General features: G+C 44.6%; 1 protein-coding gene across 1 annotated transcript in view; it reads left to right on the top strand.

The window, feature by feature from the left end:
- Positions 1-20,487, top strand: part of PAPPA (pappalysin 1) — a 242,765-nt gene that overhangs the window by 179,165 nt on the left and 43,113 nt on the right. The window contains exons 15-18 of the mRNA XM_028715818.2: positions 2,269-2,452; positions 6,559-6,769; positions 8,927-9,098; positions 15,267-15,414. Of these exons, the coding sequence (XP_028571651.2) occupies positions 2,269-2,452; positions 6,559-6,769; positions 8,927-9,098; positions 15,267-15,414 (715 nt within the window). The remainder of the gene's footprint in view (positions 1-2,268; positions 2,453-6,558; positions 6,770-8,926; positions 9,099-15,266; positions 15,415-20,487) is intronic.

Here is a 20,487-nt window from a genome sequence, read left to right as displayed (position 1 = left end):
CTTGCAATCGGTCTCTGGGATTTCGGGCAGGGATCTCTCCCTGCCCTACCTGAGGCAGGTAGCGGTGACAAGAGATGAATAGTGAAGCCTAATAGACAAAATGAAAACTGACAAATTGCTGGGTCTGGATGACATCCAGCTGGGAGTTCTCAAATGTGAAATCACTGATCGGCTAACAAAAAGATATGTAGCTTGTCTCTCAGATCAGCCTCCATATCTAAGGACTGGGAAGTAGCCAATGTGGCACCATTTTTAATAAGAGAGAGATCTGGGGGGAATCCTGGAAATTACAGGCCAGTTAACCTAATGTGTGTCCCAGGAAAAATGATGGAAAGTATTGTTAAAAATAAAATAACCAAGCATATAGAAGAACAAGTCCGAATGAAGCAGAGGCGGCATGGCTTCTGCAAGGGAAAGTTCTGTCTCACAAACCTATTAGAACTCTTTGAGAGTGTCAATAAGCATACAGATAGAGGCGATCCAGATGACATAGTAACCTGGACTTTCGGGGGGGGGGGGAAGGTTTGACCAGGAATTTGTTAAGTTGCATGAAGTGAAGAACAGGTCTAAACTGATAGTTATATGAATGGGAAGATATCGAAAGCAGAGTCCCCAAGGGATCTCTGTGTTTAAACTTGTTCATAAATGAGCTAGAGTTAGGAGTGAGCAATGATATGGCCAAGTTGCCTGACGATACTAGATTTTTAGGGTCACTATAACAAAAAGATTGTGAAAAGCTCCAAAATGATCTCTCCAAACTGAGTGAATGGCCAATAAAATGACAATTGCAATTCAGTGTAAACAAGTGTAAAGTGATGCATGTCAGGGCAAATTTTTAAAAGTTAATTTCACATACACACTCATGGGGTCTGAATTGGCAGTGTCTGAGCAGGAATGAGACCTTGGGGTCATAGTAGTTAGCTAAATGAATATTCTAACTCAGGGTGTGGCAGCTGTGAAGAAGGCAAACTCCACGATAGGGATCATTAGGGAAGGAATTTAAAATAAACCTGTTGATTTATTGCTGTTATAAAAATGTATGGCACAACCACATTTGGAATACCGTGTACAGTTTTGGTCACCTCATCTCAGAAAGAATATTGTAAGGTTGGAGAAGGTTCGGAAAAGGGCAACCAAAATGATCCAGGGGATGGAGTGACTCTCCTATGAATAAAGGTTGCAGCATTTGGGACCTTTTAGTTTAGAGAAAAGGTGAACAAGAGGTGACAAGATAGAGGTTTATAAGATTACGCAAGACATAGAGAAAGTGGATAGAGAAAAGTTCGTCTTCCTCTCTAACATTAGAACTCATAGGCATCCAATGAAGCTAAATGTTGGAAGATTCAGGAGAGAGAAGAGAAAGTACTTCTTCGCACAGCTCGTTTAAACTCTGGAACGTACTACTGCATTAGACAGTGATGGCCACCAACCTAGATGGCAGTAGAAGAGGATAAGACAAATTCATGGAGAAGAAGATCTATTGGAAGCTACTAGCCATGGTGTCTCTGCCGTGCCTCCACAGCTGGAGACAGCAGTACATCTGAATACCTGTTGCTGGAAACCACAGGAGGGGAAAGTGCTCTTATGCTCAGATTCTGCATGCAAGTTTCCCATTGAGGCATCTGGTTGACCACTGTGAGAATAGGATGCTGGGTTAGATGGGGAATTGGTGTCTCAGGTCCTAGTCCAACACTTTAACCACCAGACTACATTGGCTCTTGCCTATCATGTAGCATCTGTTTCCATCCTGCATCCTAATGGTGGGAAGCTTGCATTGTGTGTTCCAATAGTACTGCTCTTCCACTCCATGACATAATAAAAAATAAATCACCTACAGGAAAGGGAACTTGGACATGGTGAAGGTTGCCCGCTGACCTGTTATAACAATGTATAAAAGTCAAAGCAGAAATTGGTACTTGTTCAGGTGACGTGCAGGGAGAAGGGATGAATGAATTTTGACATAAAGTTGGAAAAGTTGTTGTACTAGGAGCAGCAATGCATGGAGAAAAAGAGAAAGGAAACATCTGGGGAAATGGGAAGTCAGCTTTTAAATTTGTATTAAATTTGTACTATTTTGTACCAATCTGGTGATAATTTGTTAAAAATTATGGAGAATCAATAAAAAATAATTGCCCCCCCCAAAAAAAAGACAAGTGGCCATGGGCTGAAACCCAATTTACAAGCATTTGGGGCAATGCCAATAAATGGTTTTGGGGGCTCCCACCGTGTCTCATTCAGCTCTTAGTGAGTCCATGCTTTCTTTTTCAGGTGGAGCCCAGTGTCACCATGACCTGTGTGGATGGGAAGTGGAGCAAGCAAGTAGCCTGTGAGCCTGTGGACTGTGGGATCCCTGACCAGTATCATGTCTACCCAGCCACCTTCAACTGCAGTGAGGGCACCACCTTTGGCAAGAGATGTTCTTTCACTTGTAAGCCTCCTGCCCAGCTGAAGGGTAAGCAGGAAGGACACAACCATAAAATGGACCCTTATGCTTCAGCGTTACATGCAAGTGTGGGTAGGCTACCGTGTTGTGTGTGTTGCCTCCTAGCACTGCTCCCAGGCTCCAGTGCCTTGTGTCCCAGCAATACCTGATCTCTGCCTACCTACCCTTCCTTCCTTCCTTCCTTCCTTCCTTCCTTCCTTCTTTCTTTCTTTCACAAAATTTATATATTGCTTGGTTGTAAAGCACACACGTGCGCACCGACAACCCTTAAACCTTGCATATTGAGCTCTGCTCCACAAGGCACCACATAGGCTTCAGTACTATCTCTGCCTCCTGACTAAGCACTCAGTCTGCTGAGCCCTTATCAAGAGCCAGTTCCTATCAGCCAATGCCTACAAATGTAATGGAGGTAGATCTGTTTTATTTCCAGCCCACTATAATTTTGTGTATGTTCTTTCGTAAACCTATTCCCAATTCTACTCTAAAATGTGCAAGTAAAGGAATGTTTATTTATTTTTATTTAAAAGCATTTCTAAACCACTTAACATTTTTTAAAAAAACAGTATCTCAGCATTATATGAAACTGCAACATAGATACATAGGATCACAGGAAGTTGCCAGATACAGAGTCAGACAATTGGGTCATCTAGCACAGTATTGGATACAGTGACTGACAGTGGCTCTCCAGGAACTTCAGGCAGGAGATGCTCCCAGCTCTACCTTCAGTTTCCTTCTGCGTGCAAAGCAGATGCTCTACCACTGGGCTGCGGCCCCTTCCCGTTTCACCATGCGAGGAACCACCCAACAGCTCAGCATAGAATGTGAGAAAGCATTGTCCACAAGCAAAGCCTGGAAAGAGCAACATTGGTCCAGCCTGCATATTCATGGAATAAATTTGAACTCAGATGTTTGAGGTGCAAGCTTTCTGGACTGTGGCTGGAAAGCTGAGAAATGTCTGTTGGCTTCTGAGAAAAGATCCTGGTCTAAGCGCAGGCTCTTGGCCTGACCAAGAAGAGGCTGCTTTCGGCATTCTGAAGTAGCCGGAAACCCACCCTGCTTGCAACTTGAGCATTACGGCAACACTTGGACCGGTAGCTGTCAAAAGTGAAATGGGGGGTGGGGAGGAGAAAAAGAAGTTCTGGGCGCCAAATCACAAAACGATGACTAATAGGGCTCAGCCAGCAAGCTCCTTGAGTCGGGAAGCTGGGATGACTCACTCCTTAATTTGACCACTGATGTCACACAAACCACTGTTTTTTAATGTCACAGTTCATCACCCTGCCGTAGCAAGTATGAGATCATCTGCGCTGGACTGCGGACATGCTGTGTGAGTCAGACAGGAGAAAAACAAAGCCGCTGGACCAGGATGGGAGCTTTTCAGAACTGTACAAAAATACCTCAGCGCCTCATGGCTGTTGGGAGGGGAAAAGATACAGAAGCCCTCTTGCTTCCCCACCCCCCTTTTCCAGGCGAACATCTGAGCATCCCTGCTTCTTTCTTTTCCTTCATTCTTGTCTTTCTCTTCATTGACTCCTGCCACTAGATTAAGACATGTGGAACCCCTAAACTGAGTCAGGTTTAAGAGGCAACATAGCATTAACCTTCCCACCTATTTGCAATAAGCCCATATGTAGTGTCTGGTTGAAAATCGCTGAAATGTCTGAAAAACCATTCTCTATTTTGAGATTTTGGGAAGAAGAAAAAAGCTTTGCGTCTGAAGCCCTTGAAGTTGACCATTCAGTCTCTGTTTAAGAAGCTCAAAAAGAGTTTACCACCTTCCAAGGTGGACTCTGTGTCTCTGGAGGTTTTCCTTTAAATGAAAATACCTCATGATTTCTTACTTAGCTTATATGTAAACTATATTATAGTTATTTCTACACAGATTAACAAATAATTGTGTAGCCATTAAGTTTATTTTTTCATATCAGAACAATATTGTCTTTCTTAGAGTTTCTCTGTTTCTTTTACTTATTCATTTATTTTAACAGATAACATAAAACGTCAGATTTGTTAAAAGAAACAAAAAGTATTCAGGGACCCCACAAAGTCCAAAATTCTAAACTGTGGTTTACTTACCTTGTTCGCAAATCCATCACAACAGACTCCCATGCAACAGGCTCCCATCTGCACTATGCATTTAAAGCAGTATCATGCCACTTTAAACAGCCATGGTTCCCTCAAAAAATCGTAGGAACTAATTTGTCAGGGATGCTGAGGGTTGTTTGGAGATCCAGTGTCTCTTCAAAGAACTACAATTCTCAACGTTCTCTGGAAAGAAGGATTGACAGTTAAACCACACTTAGAATTAGAGCTCTGTGAGGAGGTCCCAGGTTCAATCCCCAACATCTCAAGGCATGACTAGAGACATCCCTACCTGAACACCTGGAGAGCTGCTACCAGTCAGTATAAACAATAGATAGACCTGTGACCTGATTTGTATATGTCAACTTTCTATCGGCTTGTGCAGTCATTTCTTCTTCCATGCTGGGTGCTCCTGCTGTGCCCCACCATGCCTGCAGCTGCCTGCTCCCATATGGGGGCCTGGGTTGGGAGTTCTGTAGTGCTGTAAGGCCTCCAGCAACCTCTGTCCCAAAGCAGGGGCAGGAGGGAGCCAAGGGAGGCACCAGGCACAGCAGCAACCCAGGGCACATGGCGGTGGCACCAATCATGGCATGAGAAGCATGTGGCGTGCAGTGCTTACAAGCAAAGGACTTGAGGGGCCAAAGAAGGAGGGCAGTGACATGGGGCTCCACCACAGCATGGGAGGGCCTGGCCTTGGCCAACTGCCAGACTCCCTTCTTGCAACCCACCCAGCCTCATGGGAGACGTGTGCTCTGCACACTCCATGCATTTCCAGGCCAGAAAAGGGAGCCCCCTCCCAGTCTCATGGCAACTTCGGGACTGATGCAGCCCAGTGGCATAGTGCAATTTGCGCCCTCTAAGAATTTTGTGCCCAGGGGAATCACCCCAGTAGCTGCCCCCCATGCTACACCACTTACTAGCTCCCAATGTGAAGGACATTATGGCCTGAATTACTGTGGACATGAATAAAGTAAGGACTATGAAATGAATCCCTTGGCTCAGAGAAGGCACAATATGTGATAATGCCATCATCCTTTGCAATCTTGCCACTTTTCCAAAGGTTACACTGGGCAATCACATATTGTTGTTATTTTATTTAAACTTGATAATTGGTTGTTTCACATAAAGGTTCTCCAAACAATTTACAAAACTACTTTGAAGTGGCATTTCATTGCCTGGTAAGTACCTGGCCTGTAATACTGACAAGGTGGCTTCTAAAAGTTTCTGTTTCAGAACATACAATGTGAATAACTTTCTTATGCCTGAGCTGTACCACTGTAGATTGTATGCGGGGGGGGGGGGGGGAGGGTGTCACTTGACGAAATGCTCACCATCATCCCTGCACATAGAAAACTAGTATATTGGGGAACATGCTTTGGCTTAGCTCGACATGTATATTGTTTCCCCCCATTTCTGAATTTTATCGGATTGCAGCCAACTAAGTTTTACTCAGGGTGGACTCGCCATAGTTTATGAACCTAAGTTAGTCATGTCTAATCACTTCAGTAGTACACTCAAAAATACAGAACTCATTTTCTTTTTTATATAAGTTTGGGGACCCTGTGGCCCTCCAGATATTGTTGGACTACAATTCTCAGCATCTCTGACCATTAGCCATGCTGAACATTGGGAAGCCACCTAGCTCCCTTCCCCTGTTTTATGTGATGCTTGGTGATGTTTTGAAGATGTATGTTGCTTTAATTATACACTCTTTAAAAATAAGAAGCTGCTTTATTCTGAACCAAAACATTAGTCCATCTAGCTTAATATCGTCTCCACTGACTAGCAATGGCTCTCCAGCGTTTCATATAGGGAGTCTCTTGCAGTCTTGCCTGGAGTTGTCGGAGACTGAAGCTGGGATCAAATGCTTTGCCAGTGAGCTATGGTCCTTTACCTAAAGAGCATAGGGACACAGGAGTTTGCCTTATACTGGGTCAGACCATCCCCAGTTAACACAGCCTTCAGCTCACCAAATTCTTCGGCATGCATTACTCTTCACATCACAACTCACTCTCACTTCTGTCTCTGTCCAGGGAACAACAGCAACTTGACATGCTTGGAAGATGGGCTCTGGTCCTTTCCTGAGGCGCTCTGTGAACTGATGTGCCCAGCTCCTCCTTTAGTCCCCAGTGCCGACCTCCAAACTGCTCGCTGTCGTGAAGAGAAACACAAAGTTGGTTCCTTTTGCAAGTATAAATGCAAGCCAGGTTACCATGTCCCAGGATCCTCTCGGAAGGCGAGGAAGTAAGTGGGTGCTGCAACAGGTTGCTGCGCCTCTTTTCATTATTGATTATTTACAATCAGTCTGGTGTACTGGTTAGAGTGCTGGACTAGGACTTGGGAGTCCCAGGTTCAAATCTCTACTCGGCCACGAAGTTTCTTGACCAGGAATGGGGAAGAAATTTAATTCTGCTTGTATGCAAAGGCAAACCTAATTTGGACTTTCGGGGGGAATACGAGAACAGCCATCCTTCAAACTCTGCAGTTCTCTTAATTTTGTGATGTAGTTCTCCAGTCAAACAAAAATGCATATTTTAGGGGGAAAGTGTGCATAAACACGACTGTACTTGTGAAAATAACATATGAACTGGACTGCAGGGGAGAATTCCTTACAAAAATCTGTACAGTAGTAAAAAAAAAAAATTACAAAAAAGTGTTTTTGAGAAGAAATTTGCATTGTGCTGACAGATTTCCATGAAGGTTTTTTTTTTTTTTAATATATAATGCAAATAGCTGTAGAAATGTGGCAAACTGAATTCAGAATTGGAAAAATGAGACAAAGCGTTCCATATATCCCTAGCCACTACCTCTCAGCTGAGTCTTATCTCACATGGTAAAATGTTTGTAAACGGCGCTGGGAATTGTAGCTCTCTAAGTGGTTTCCTAATAAGTCTCAGTGCCCTTAGCAGACTACAGTTCCCATGATTATTTGGGAAGGGGGCAGGGAGCCTGAACATAACTGTTCAAGGTGGCAGAAGCTTTAAATATAGTATAGTGTGGAAGTGACCTGACTTTTTCTGCATGAAGCAGAGGGTTTTACAAAATGGGCTCCATGGCAATGGAGGACATTCCATGTATGCTCCCCACTAAAGTCTGAAGTGGGAGATCTGGGAAAGAAGGAAGGAAGGAAGGAAGGAAGGAAGGAAGGAAGGAAGGAAGGAAGGAAGGAAGGAAGGAAGGAAGGACTTCACATAGCACAACTGAATTATGGAAATTCACTACATGATATATAGAGAAGGCTACCAACTTGGACTGCTTTAATAGAAGAATGTGTTAACAGTAAATCTAGTGGTCATTGTGGGTCAGTTGCCTCCTGTAATAACTCTTAATCTCAGAGTTGTGGGTTTGAGTCCCATATTGGGGGTTGGACTAGATGACCCTCATTGTGTCTTCCAGCTCTATGATTCTATGAAATCATTACTGGCACAAAATCACCTCTGAATACCAATGCCTGGGGCACATGAATCTGGAGAATGCTATTGCATTCATGTCCTGTTTGTGAGCTTCCTATAGGTATATGGTTGACCACTTGTGAGAACAGGATGCTGGACTAGATAGACCACAGGGCTCTTCAGATGTCTTGAACAGGCCAGAAACAAATTGGCCTCCTCTATTAGTTGCTTATGAGAATGAGGCCTTTGAAGGAATGGAGAAAGGCAGTGCCACATAGCTGTTCTGGGACGGAGTTCTAGGCATAAGCTGTTGCAAGAGAGCGCAACAGGAGTGGATCAAGGGAGCAAAAAGTGTCCTCTAATTCCATAGCGCTTAAATGCAACAACCACAATCCTGGCCGCCACCACCCTCCCCTGTGCACACATAAAAGGGCAAAGCATCAAGGATGACTTCCATGGAATTTTGCATGAGAATGCAATTTAATGGTTTATCTCAGGAGCCTCTTGTTACCTGCTCCTTTATTGAAGATGCTAGCCATTAAAGCTCACCCCTCTCATTCTGCCTCTATAACCCATTGCATTCACAAACCAGCTCTGTGCTAGGAACCTCCTTTTGGAAATACCCTCTTTGATATGCAACCTGGGGAGTCCCCTTTGAACCTTGGTGGGAAAAAGAGGTTTACTGGTATTCTACGTTTTATGACTCAGTGGGGATGGCGAGTGGAGGAAAAGAAACCCACATCAAAAATAGCCACTGACCTTAAGGTCTGGGTGAAGATTTTCAGTGGGGGGGGGGACTTCAGCAGCTGGACCTTTGGAAATAGTCATTGTTTTCATTAGGAGACCACACAGCATAAATCCACCACTATGGTCCTGAAGTGTCAGGGACACAAATGTCTGTTGTGGTGGCAGCTTGGGAAAATGTTACGGAACTCAGGCAGCGTGTTAAATAAATCAACCGTCTCTCCTGTTTACCTTCTCTCTCTCCCCCCCCCCCAATGTACTGTAGGAGGGCCTTTAAGATCCAGTGTGGCCAAGATGGAACTTGGCTAGAAGGAGCTTGTACACCTGTCACCTGCGAACCTCCACCCTCCAAGTTCTACGGGCTCTACCACTGCACCAATGGCTTCCAGTTCAACAGCGAGTGCAGGATCAAGTGTGAAGAGGATGGCACCCAAGCTGTGAGTCCCTTCCAACCTGATCTAAGCCGTTGCAGGTTTCTGAAAAGCCTTCCTCTGTAGCGATGCCCAAAAAGGTCTCACCAGGACGTGTTACATTGCCCCATTCTATTCATCCATCCATTCCTTTTATTTCATAAAATGTATACACCGCTTGATTGTCTTTTAAAAAGAAAACTCTCAAAGCAGTTTAGAGAAAAAGATAAAACAGTAAAATCAAGAAATAACCACAACCGTACTTTAAAACATATAGAAGTTAAAATACTGAAAATTTACAACTCACCTCAGCTTTCTAAGTATCTTGGTGGGCTTGTCTAAACAGGATGTTTTTAGCAGGTGCCAGAAAGTGTACAGTGAACGTGCCTGCTTGACCTCAATAGGCAGGGAGTTCCAAAGTCCAGGTGCTGCCACACTCAATGACTGAGTTCTTACAAATGCAGAACGGGTATTATGTGACACTTGTAGTAGCGCCAGTTCTGCTGATAGAAGTAGTCAAGTGGGCACATGTGGGGTGAGACAATCTCATAGGCGAACTGGTCCCAAGGGCATTATATTCTAATAGTAACATATTGAACTTGGCCCAATAGCAAATCAGCAACCAGTTCAGATCTGTGCACAGAGGTCATATGTGCTGACAAAGCCTCACGTCTATCAGCAATCATGCTGCAGCATTCTGCAGTGACCACAGCTTCGAGATCAAGCACGAGGAAAGCCCCATCTAGATTGCTTTGCAGTAATCCAGTCTTGAAGTAACCAACACGTGAACTGCTGAGACTAGGTTTTCCTGGTCCAAGAATGGTCATAGTTGCAGTTGGTAAAAGCATTTCTAGTCATGGAAGCAGGGCTGTCTTACCCATAGGCACAAGAGATGCGGGGCACCTGGGCTCTCAGGGGTGCCAGGCCAAGAGTCCGGGGCCCAAGAAGTGGGTGCGGGGAAGAGCCCACCTGTTGGAGTGCCGCAGCGGGCTCTTCTGCTGCGGGCGGCTCTATGCCACAAGTTGGGGGGCGACCGAGCCAGTGAGACACTGAGGTGGCCGGCCGGCTCCACCCTCCTGTGCACCTGGGACTGGGCAACCTGGAGGGGGCAGGTGGATCTTTGCACCCCAGCACCACATATGCTTAAGACAGTCCTGCATGGAAGCTACCTGAACCTCCATTGACAGAGCTGCCCATATGATCACTACCCCTGCCTACTAGTCACCTATCAGTATGTTCTACCTTACCTGGTACTGTTTGTACAGATTTTTATTTGATTTTACAAAAGTTACATCAGATAATATAGCTGAATAGACCATAACAGTCTTATATCATTCATGCATGGCAAAAGCTACATATTGGGTTTGCCACATTGCAGTGCTGTAGCAGACTTATGATTCATTCTCATTAGTCAGCATATATACTCTTAGTTCATAAAGAAGATCAAACAAAGGAAAGAAAGATGAAATTAGCTGTTAATAAGCAATATCATACAGCCAAATACTCTCAATATTTTGGTTTAGTTCTCAATTATTGTAGGTAAGTGTCAGAGGCTCTTAACAGTTGTGAAAAAGCTGGTTTAAATAATATTTACTTTTCTTTCATGTTGCAGGTGAGATAAAATAGAATGCTAATACATGGGATAGAGGTTGATACATTGGTTCAGATCAACCAAATCGAGCTAAGGGCTGGTGGGGGATATTGTTCATTTTCTGGAAACTAGCATATGTAATGAAGTCAAACCACACTGCCTAGGTGATCTGCCCACGTGATAACTGTAACATATTTGTTTGTGACTCAAGAAGGGCTGTTTTCTAGTCTTCTACCAGTCATCTACTGTTGCACCAGAAAGATCTTTCCAGTGTCTGATTATGTTTCATCTTGCAGCCTGTAATAGGTGGCCTATTAGTATCTCACCTGGTACTGAAAAGACCACAATGAAGGCTCCAAGTGAACCTCTATGGAGAGAGTTTCCCATAAGTGCTGTGTCAGCAATGAAAACGCCTTCTACAAGTTGCCAGCCAGCAGTGCCCTGCTCTTTTTCAGAATGCTCCACTGCACACCTACCCCCTCATTTTCCAGGATCCCCTCCTCGCCCCCCCCCCCCATGCCCACTGAGCATACCTAATGCTTATTCTACTTTTTCTGGTATTACGCACAAACACACACATGATACCTCTTAGGGTTTTTTCCATAAAGCTTTTTTCTGCAACTTCATATCTTGGGCTTCCCCCACCCAAAGACTCCTTTCGTTGCATGAAAGGTGCCATTTCAGATACAAAAGCACAAGTACCTGAAGAACGAGTTTGCTGTGATTAAACTTATCTCCCAATCTAGGAGCCAACTCTTAGGGGCCATGGGGGCTCTGGCCCCCTGCAATAAAATATTTGAGGGGGCTGGCCACCCAAAGTTGATGTGCATTGCGTGTTCGATTATGTGGGGCAGGGCATAGCTGCTCCCCCAATATTTTATTCAAGTTGGCACCCTTATCTCCTGATCTTATGAGGAAAGCCCTGCTTGATTCAACCAAAGATCTATGCAGTCCAGGGGTGTAGAACTGTTTCCACGGCAAGGGCTGTGATTTGCTATTCAACAACTTTGGGCAAAAAAAAAAAGTTGGATTTCCACTGTTTGAAATATGGCAACCTGATACAGAACGCCAGTTTCCAGGCACATCTCTCTCTGCCCTTCATTGTGAACAAGTGAATAGCATTATCCCAAATCAGGGATATATTCCAGCCAGGCGAAAACACTCAAGGATGACGTGAAGCAAGACCAGGGAGGGGTATGGCCCAGGGAGATTAGAGGGGGCCAGGGGAAAGTTCCAAGGGCCAGACAGAAGGGCATGGAGGGCCACATACTGTTGGGGGGGCGTTAAATGAGGAGGGGGAGAACCATGTATGCCACCTTGAGCTGCTTGGAGAATAAGGTGGGCCATAAGTGCAATAAATAAATAATAAATATGAACTTCATTAGCATTTAAAGTAATAATGAAACAAACTGTCAATAAATTAAAGCAGTGAATGAAAAAAATACAACAAACAGTCCAATGAGACTGGAACCCAATGCCTCACGTCCATCATCCCATTTCACACAGTGACCAATCAGACACTTCTTAGAATCCCACAAGCAGGAGCCCAACTTAACATTTGCAGTGGTGCACTGCCCCCAAACAAGGAAGCTCTACTTGGTCATCATCATCATCATCATCACATAGATGTAGAGAGACCTCCCCAAACCTTCTACAAACCCATTGTTTCTGTTGCCCCCTTCTCCTGCTCCCATGGGTTGTAGCCAATGTTAATCCTAATTAAAGTAGAAGGCCTGTATCTCAGTGCCAGAGCATCTACTTTCCATGCAGAAGGTCCCACGTTCAATCCCTGGCATCTCCAGGTAGGTCTGGAAAAGACTCCCTTTCTGAAAGCCTGGAGAACTGCTGCCTGTCAGTGTAGACAATACTGAGCTAAATGTCCTCAGTCCACATTCACACCATACATTTATAGCACTGATACCACTCTGAACAGTCATGACTTCTCCCAAAGAATTCTGGGAGCTGTATTTTGCCAAGGATTCTAAGAGTTGTTAAGAGACACCTATTTCCCCCACAGATAAGTAGTTCCCAGAGTAGTTTAGCAATCAGTTCTTCTTCACAGACAACCCATGAAATTGCAGCTCTCTTAACAATTCTCAGCACCCTTAGCACATTGCAGCTCCCATAATTCTTTGGTGGAAGCCATGACTGTTCAAAATGGTATCATAGTGCTTTAAATTTATAGTGTGAATGTGGGTTTGCATGGGCACAACTAACTTAGGTCCATCAATTTCAATGGGTTTGATCTGAGTAGAACTTAGTAGGGTACATCCTTGTGCCTTTTCCAGGTCTACAGCATCCTTTTTGAGAACGACTGGCCAGAACTGTGCATAGTAGAACAGTTCTGCGTGTGCCATGCTGTGTTGTGTGAGAGATGCAAACAACTGGCATATTCTCTTCCCAAACCTTCCACACAGAAGTCTGGCATCTGGTCTGTGTAAAACCGTCACATACCAATCAGCATCCCTTCAGACTTTGACTCTTCTGTGTTTAGATCTAGCAGGTCCAGTTTCCCCCCACCTCTCACCCTTGGTGTGTTTTGGCTAAGTTGGCAGTCAATGTGCCCGTGAGCTGTTTGGCAGCCTTGCAGCCACCTGAGAGCCTGGTTCCACCAGCCTCTTATGTTTGGTGCAGAAATCATGCACTGATGTAATGGGGTTTGTGTTTCACAGTTCAGGGTTGTGTTGAAAACTGCTTCAAGCCTTTGGGGGAATGGGAAATCACCCCACTGGGAACATAAGAAGAGTCCTGCTGGATCAGGCCAGTATCCTGTTCTCACAAGAGCTGTCTCCCCTCCTGTGGTTTCCAACAACTGGGAAATCTATAAAGATGGGAGAGCAAAATACATTATTTGCACAAGTGTCAAACTATGGGTCCTTACTTCCCAAAGTAGTGTGTTTGTGGGATGGAATCCTCACGCAACATTCGTGGTGTTTCATTCATTATCATATTTGTACCCCACCTTTCTTTCAAGGAACTCAAGGTTGTGTACATTCTTCTCCCACCCACCCCCAACCATTTGACCCTCACTACAACCCTGTGAAGTAGGGTAGAGTGAGAGAGAGCGACTGCCTAAGCTAACCCTGTGGACTTCATGTCTGAGAGAGGATTTGAACTCTGGTCTCTGACCCTTTAACCCTGTGATTCTCAACCTGTGGGTCCCCAGATGTTGTTGGACTACAACTCCCATCATCCCTGAGCTCTGGCTTTGCTAGTTGGGGGTGATGGGAGTTGTACTTCAACAACATCTGGGGACCCACAGGTTGAGAAAGGCTGCGTAACCACTGTGCCACACCAGCTCTCACGTTATAGCAATTACACATCCTATTCCTTGCTATATTTGGGAGGGGGGGTTAGGGCAACATGGTGGGGGGAGTGCCAATCTCTGGTGTAAGGTGGGTTGGCTGAAAGTCTGAGCTCTCATCACATAAACAGAAGTTATTCCATACTGACATATAAAACTTAAGTGAGGTTCAGCTCTTAATTCAGACATGATGTAGCGGGGTGGGGAGTAGTCCATGGATATGTGTACATTTTTTCTTTTTAAAGCATGTTTTTAATGCAGGAGAAACATCAGCTTGGCTGTGAGGCAATTCCACCCCCACCCCCCGCAAAAGCATGTATATCATGCAGTAGTTAACATTATACGATATGTACCTTGGCACTGAAACCAGCATTTCAGTCTCGCTGGAGTCCAGTTTTTCCTTGGCTTGCAATGAGGATTAAACCATTAGGGGCCTTAATAGTCCTCGTTTCTAGCAGAAATAGGTGTGTGTTACTGCTCTGCAGACTTTGGTGGACCTTGTGAGAGTACTGACCCTTGAAAAATGATAATGGCTTCAATTAATGTGACCCTTCTGGCAAGGATAAATTATTGTTTTAGTGTTTTATATAGTTTTCTCCTCCTAATAAATTGGCTCCGTAATAGGCTGATACTGGAGCTAGGGATGTGTGTGAGTGTGTGTGTGGTTTCTATGTTTGAATGGGAGAGAATTCCTTGGTGACTTCAACACAGCTGAAATTTCTTTAGGAAGGCTGGGGCAAATTTGCCAATTTCAGTTGACAGATCCCAATCTTCAGTTCAGTTCTCCACTTTCTGAAATAATTTTTTTCTTGGGGGCAGGGCAGATTGTCATTAAAACTCATCTGCATTTTCATTTTTTTTTGCAGGTTTTGCTTATAGCAAACACATACAGCTTTGGCTGATGTGCACATTTTGTTACAAGCCATTTCCTCTAATATATTGAATTTTCAGATACCTTTTTCATGAAAATAATCGTTTTCATGCACACTTTTATGATTATTATTATTTTTTTTTGTACACATGCAGAAAAAGTGATGGATAATAATGCAACCGTTGGTGGCTGGTGCCCATTGGGACTGGCAGGGTGTCCAAACCAGATGTGGAATCACAGCCAATGACAGGTGGAGCCACTACCTGATTGGATATGTGTAAGAAGGCAGGCAGGTGGGGGCTGGCTGAGGACAGGCTGAGGTTGCAGGTGTAGAGGCAGCGCCCCATTTCTCCAATGGACCAGCTTCCAGTGATGCCTGGAATACCTTCACCCTTTTCCTAAGCTGTTCTTCCTGCTTTCTCTTACCAGGGCCGTGGGAACAACGTGATTCACTGCAGGAAAGACGGCACCTGGAGCGGCTCATTTCACCTCTGCAGAGGGATGCAAGGACACTGCTCCCTTCCCAGCCAGCTGAGCGGAGGCCTGAAACTGCAGTGTCCAGACGGATACAGCATAGGTATTTATAAGGTTTCTGCCAGCTTAGAAGCCAAATGTTTGATGTCAGTGAAAAAGGCAGGAGAAAAGCAAGGGTTCTTCAAAAGCTTCCTCTTCCGTCTCCAACCTTCCCCCCATTGGCCTGAGTCTCAAAACAACACAGCTAATTAATCCCTCTTGAAAGGGCAAGACAGACTTTAAGGTGCCAGACCTCTTGGTAACATATGATGCTCCCCTGCACTCACATAACAGGGTGATTCTCTGTGGTCCTTGGTGATGGCTGCTCACAGTTAAACTGTGGGTAGCAGCCTTTGTGTAACTATGTGCACAGGCACTTCTGTGTGGATGCTGCAGTGACTTTGCAGTCTTTTTAATCTGGAGAAGAGAAGAAACAACTAATGGGAAGCATGACAGTGCAGGGATGAGGAACCCTGTTGTACTCCTGATGTTGCTGGACTACAGCTCTTGTCATCCCTATGGACCATGCTGGTTGAGGCTGGAGGAGCCACAGGTTCCCCATCCCTTCAACAGCAGTCTCCAGATATCTGAAGGGCTACCATACACCTGTTGCCTTAGAGTATAGCCTAGCACGGAATGAGTGGAAAGCAGGTTTTGGCTGAAAAATTGGATGGGAATGTATCAAGGATACTGCAACATCCTGCATTGAGCAGTGGCTTGGACTAGATAACCCCCAGTGTCCCTTCAGATTTTTTTATGATTCTACAAAGAAGAGGCCAGCTAGATCAGACCAAGGTTCCAGTTTTCCTGAATGCTAGTGTGGCATCCTGTTTGCCTCAATGACTCCACAAAGTGCACAAGCAGGACATTATGGATTACATCCAACATTCATCATACTCTGAGCAGACCTGTTGAAATTAATGGGCATTACTAACTTACATCCATTGATTTCAATGGGTCTATTGTGAATACAAAACCTGGAGAGCAACTGCTGGTCATTGTTGACCAGGGATGGTGAAGCAGTGACCCTCCAAATGTTGTTGGACTGCATTTCCCAGGGATTCAGGTTTTCTGTTCCTGGTGTAGGGCAATATTGAGCTAGGCAACCTCAAGTCCCAATTACTACAATGTATTCAGTGTGGGGCTTCTCTTGGGCCCAGTCCAGAACTTCCAGCCGATGCAGAATGCTGCAGCTAAATTGTTGTGACCAGCCTATTACCAGTGCATAACTCAAAATCTTTCACTGCCTGCCCATGTGCTACTGGGCCAGGTTCAATGTTCTGGTATCATTTGGCAAGGCCCTTAACAACTTCTGTCCAGGGTAGCTAAAGGACCACTTGATCCCTTCTATCCCTCCCTGATCACTGAGGTCTTCAGGGGAGTAATTTGTAGTGGCCCCCATGGTTCAGATGCACAGCTCGTACCCACCAGGAGCTGTATTTTCAGTATTGTAGCCCCAATTTTGTGCAAATTCCTTCCAATAGGGTCCCCTCCCTATTGAACATCTGTCTACAGAAGACTTTTAAAAATTCAGCAGGCATTTTGACTTCTGTCTGATTTTATAGTTTGAACTGATTTTCACCCTTTTTTGTATTTCTTGCACACTGCTTGAAAACTATTGAAGTTAAGCGATGTATAAATTGTTTAAATAAACAGATAACTGGGTAGGTTAATGGCCTGGCTTCGTATAACACAACCTCCATTGTCCCAATGACATCCTGAAAACATTTGCCTGTGGTTGTAGAAGCAGAATGTAAGACGAGCCTGCTGGGTCAGTCCAATGGCCCATCTCGTCTCGCATCCGTGTAACTGTGGGATTCCTGCAAGCTGAACACAATGAGCACAGCAGCACTCTGCCCACCTGCATTTCCCAGCAAGTGGTATTCATGGTGGCTAATAACCCTTGAAGAAGACAGCTGTGCCCTGTGGGAATGGACCCTCTGCTGGTCAACACCTTTTCATTTGTCCATATCATCGACACAACACCAGGGTTGGAAACAGGAGACTTTTGCATCCCTACCTGGAGATGCCAGGGGCCAGATCTCTGGCCTTCTCTATGCAAAGAATAGGCTATGGACCTTCTGTGAGTGGCCCTTCCACAAAGTGTGAGCATCATTGACAAGGGATGGGGGAGAGATTTGATTCAGTTTGCATTTGAAGACAAATCCGCTTAATTCACGCTTTCTGAAATAATCCACTAACTGAGGAACAATCTGCTTTCGAAATATGCACGTCTCCAAAGTCATATACTAAGGTAAAATGCACACTACATACTTTCAAATATAGCTAATGTTGAAAACAACATACACAAATACATTGTATAGAGGGAAATTGCTCTGCAAGTATGTGTATGTCAAAGCAAAATTGCAGACAAAAGGTTACATTTGGAGAAATCCACACTAAAATGCTGATGATTTTCCATGATAACTTAAAAAAACAAAAACAAAACAAAACCTGGCAAACTGATGTGGCAATGTGGAGAACTGAATTTTGAGATTCGAAAAGGAAGAAACTGAAACTGTCAGAACCTCCCATCCCTATCACTGATCCAGGTTGTGTAGTCCTACCAATACAGCAAAGATGCATTGCAGGTAAAGCTCCAGGTCTATGTGTGTTTGTGTGATTTCCCCCTGCGCCATTCTCTCCTTGGCTATCATTTTGAACTCCAAAGAAATATCTCCCCTCCCCTCTCTCTTACACATACACTGTGCTGATCCCTCATTATAGCCTAACTATTGTGAGTTGCTTCAAGGCCTTCCCAAGGGGGAGAGGAATGCGACCTAGATGAGCTCACTGCTCTGTAATGATGCCAATTATGGATCACATATCAAAACAATTCAGGCCTGCTCCTCTCCTGAAGTGTAAATTGCACTGCTGGTGAAGCAGTGAGACGGCAAGCAGGCATCCTTTTCCCTGACAACGTGTATTATCTCTGGAGAAGAGGTGACCTTTAGATGCCTACCAAAGGTTGCTGTAGCATTCAAGGGACATCTTCCTCCCTCATTTTTCATAATGCTGGGTCCTAACTTTCTTTTTTTGGTAGAAGGGGCAAGGTGTAGGAATGGAAGTTGAAATGGAAATTAAATGGCAATTGCCTTGTTCCACAAGGTATTGTTTTGTTATTCATTTATGTCACTTTCCCCATGATCATAGAACCATAGGACTACAATTACAGTTATCCCTCCTTGTTTTAGCCTTATGGCAAACTTTGGAGGTAAGGCTGCAGCAATTAGTGCTGGCTCTACCAGTATGTATTATGGACCAGGGTCAGTCTGAGCCTGGGTTTTCCATGCTCAAGTCCTTAGGGTGCGTAGCAACTTCTACCACCTTCGGGCAGTGGTGAGCTGCAGTAAACCCATCTCAGGGGTACAGCCTCTGCTTGGCATGCAGAAAGCCCCAGGTGCGATCCCAGGTCAGCCTATAATGTCACCAGCATGAAATTCTGGTGGGCCACAGCCAGCCAGCATAAACAATATTGAACTATCAGTGGCTAGTAGCCATGATGGCTATGCTGTGCCTTCTCAGCCAGAGGCAGTAATGCTTGTGCATGCCAGTTTCTGGAAACCACAGGAGGGGAGAGGGCTCATGCTCAGATTCCGCCTGTGGGTTTCCCATTCAGGTATTTGTCTGATCACTGAGAGAACAGAATGCTGGATTAGATGGGCAGTTTGTGTGGTGCAGCAAACACTTCTTTTGTTCATATGTTACTTGGAAAATTGCTGGGGATTGAACCCGGAACCTCCTGCATGCAAAGCAGATATGCTTCTTCTGAGCTATGGTCCTTCCACATAGATGGGTCATTGGCCTGATCCAGCAGGCTCTTCTTACATTCATTGTCATTGGCTGGGCCCACCCCCACAACCCAGAAGGCAAAATCTATCCCAAGCAAGGCCTCTGATGAATATCTTAGCAGCTGTGCAGAATCATTGGGGAATAAGCAGGCTATTTCGGTGGTTTATAGGTCAGGCGTTGCATTGAAAGAGGCATCTGTTGTCAGCAAGAACAGAATTTTGTCTAGTGAGTGACAGATAGCCACCCACACATACAGACATACCCTCCAGTCCTATGTTGTGTCTTCCATCCACTGGGAATGAACCAGTAACAGCTGTCTATGCAATTTTCCCAGAAAGCTTAATAAAATGCTGCTATCAGTGAAACTGCATCCATGGGATCCGTTAGGTTGGCACATATATACACAGGTGAAACTCAGAAAGATAACCCATCTTCAAACAACAGCAAAATCTATCTACCCGTTTGACTCAGCCACTCAAAAATAATGGAAGGCAAACCTATCCAAAGGCATTTAAAGGCAAACCTATCTAATTCGCAGTTTCTGAAACAATGTGCAAACTGAAACAAAGCTATTGTTTGAAATTCATTCTTTTCCATATTTTGCAATGCAATTTCTCCATCCAAGTAATGTGTAAAAATAGCAATAGTCACAATAATGCTAGAGTAAAAATGCACATATCAGTGAAAATATTGTAATATATTTGGGGCAATTCTTTTGGAAATATGTGTATATGTGAGGGGAAATGGCATAAAAGCTGTGTTCATTAAGAGAAATTTGCTCTAAAATACTGGTAAAATTTAATGAGGACTTTAAAGAAAAACTTATGTGGCAATGTGAAGAACCGAATTTAAGATCGGGGGGCGAGAAACTGGGAGAGACCAAAATGGGTAGATGCAGACATTGGTGTTACCGCAGACACCAATCAGGGAAGGGTTTGTTGTGAGCCAGAAGTGAGAAGCTGCCTCCCCTCCTTGGTCTTGTTTCTGATACTGATTGGAGTTCAGAGCTCCTTAATGACACACTCACAGCAGCTGTGCCACTGTGAGAGTAATTTCGCAGAGGGGGAAAGCCAATGCAGCAGTGGCGGCAGCACCCCCAGGGGTGCAGGTTTGTTGTCTTCGAAAAGCTCCAATATATTACTGCTTACCTTAATAGGGAGAGGGCAGGGCTCCTGTGGTGCACAACCATTAGGCAAAATGAATAAGGGGCTTGCCTGCTAGCAACTGCGCCACACCACGTGTGCCCTATGTAAACAGGTTTCAAATGCGTTTCAGGCTGAAAGCTCCCTCATAGAAAGAAATCCTATCTGTTTGATTAATCTGTTTAGGTCCCACCTCTTCCTCC

The sequence above is a fragment of the Podarcis muralis genome, chromosome Z (assembly GCF_964188315.1).
Source record: "Podarcis muralis chromosome Z, rPodMur119.hap1.1, whole genome shotgun sequence".
NCBI lineage: Eukaryota > Metazoa > Chordata > Lepidosauria > Squamata > Lacertidae > Podarcis > Podarcis muralis.
The sequence above is the reverse complement of the archived record's forward strand: the minus strand, read 5'-3'. Positions and strand labels throughout refer to the sequence as shown.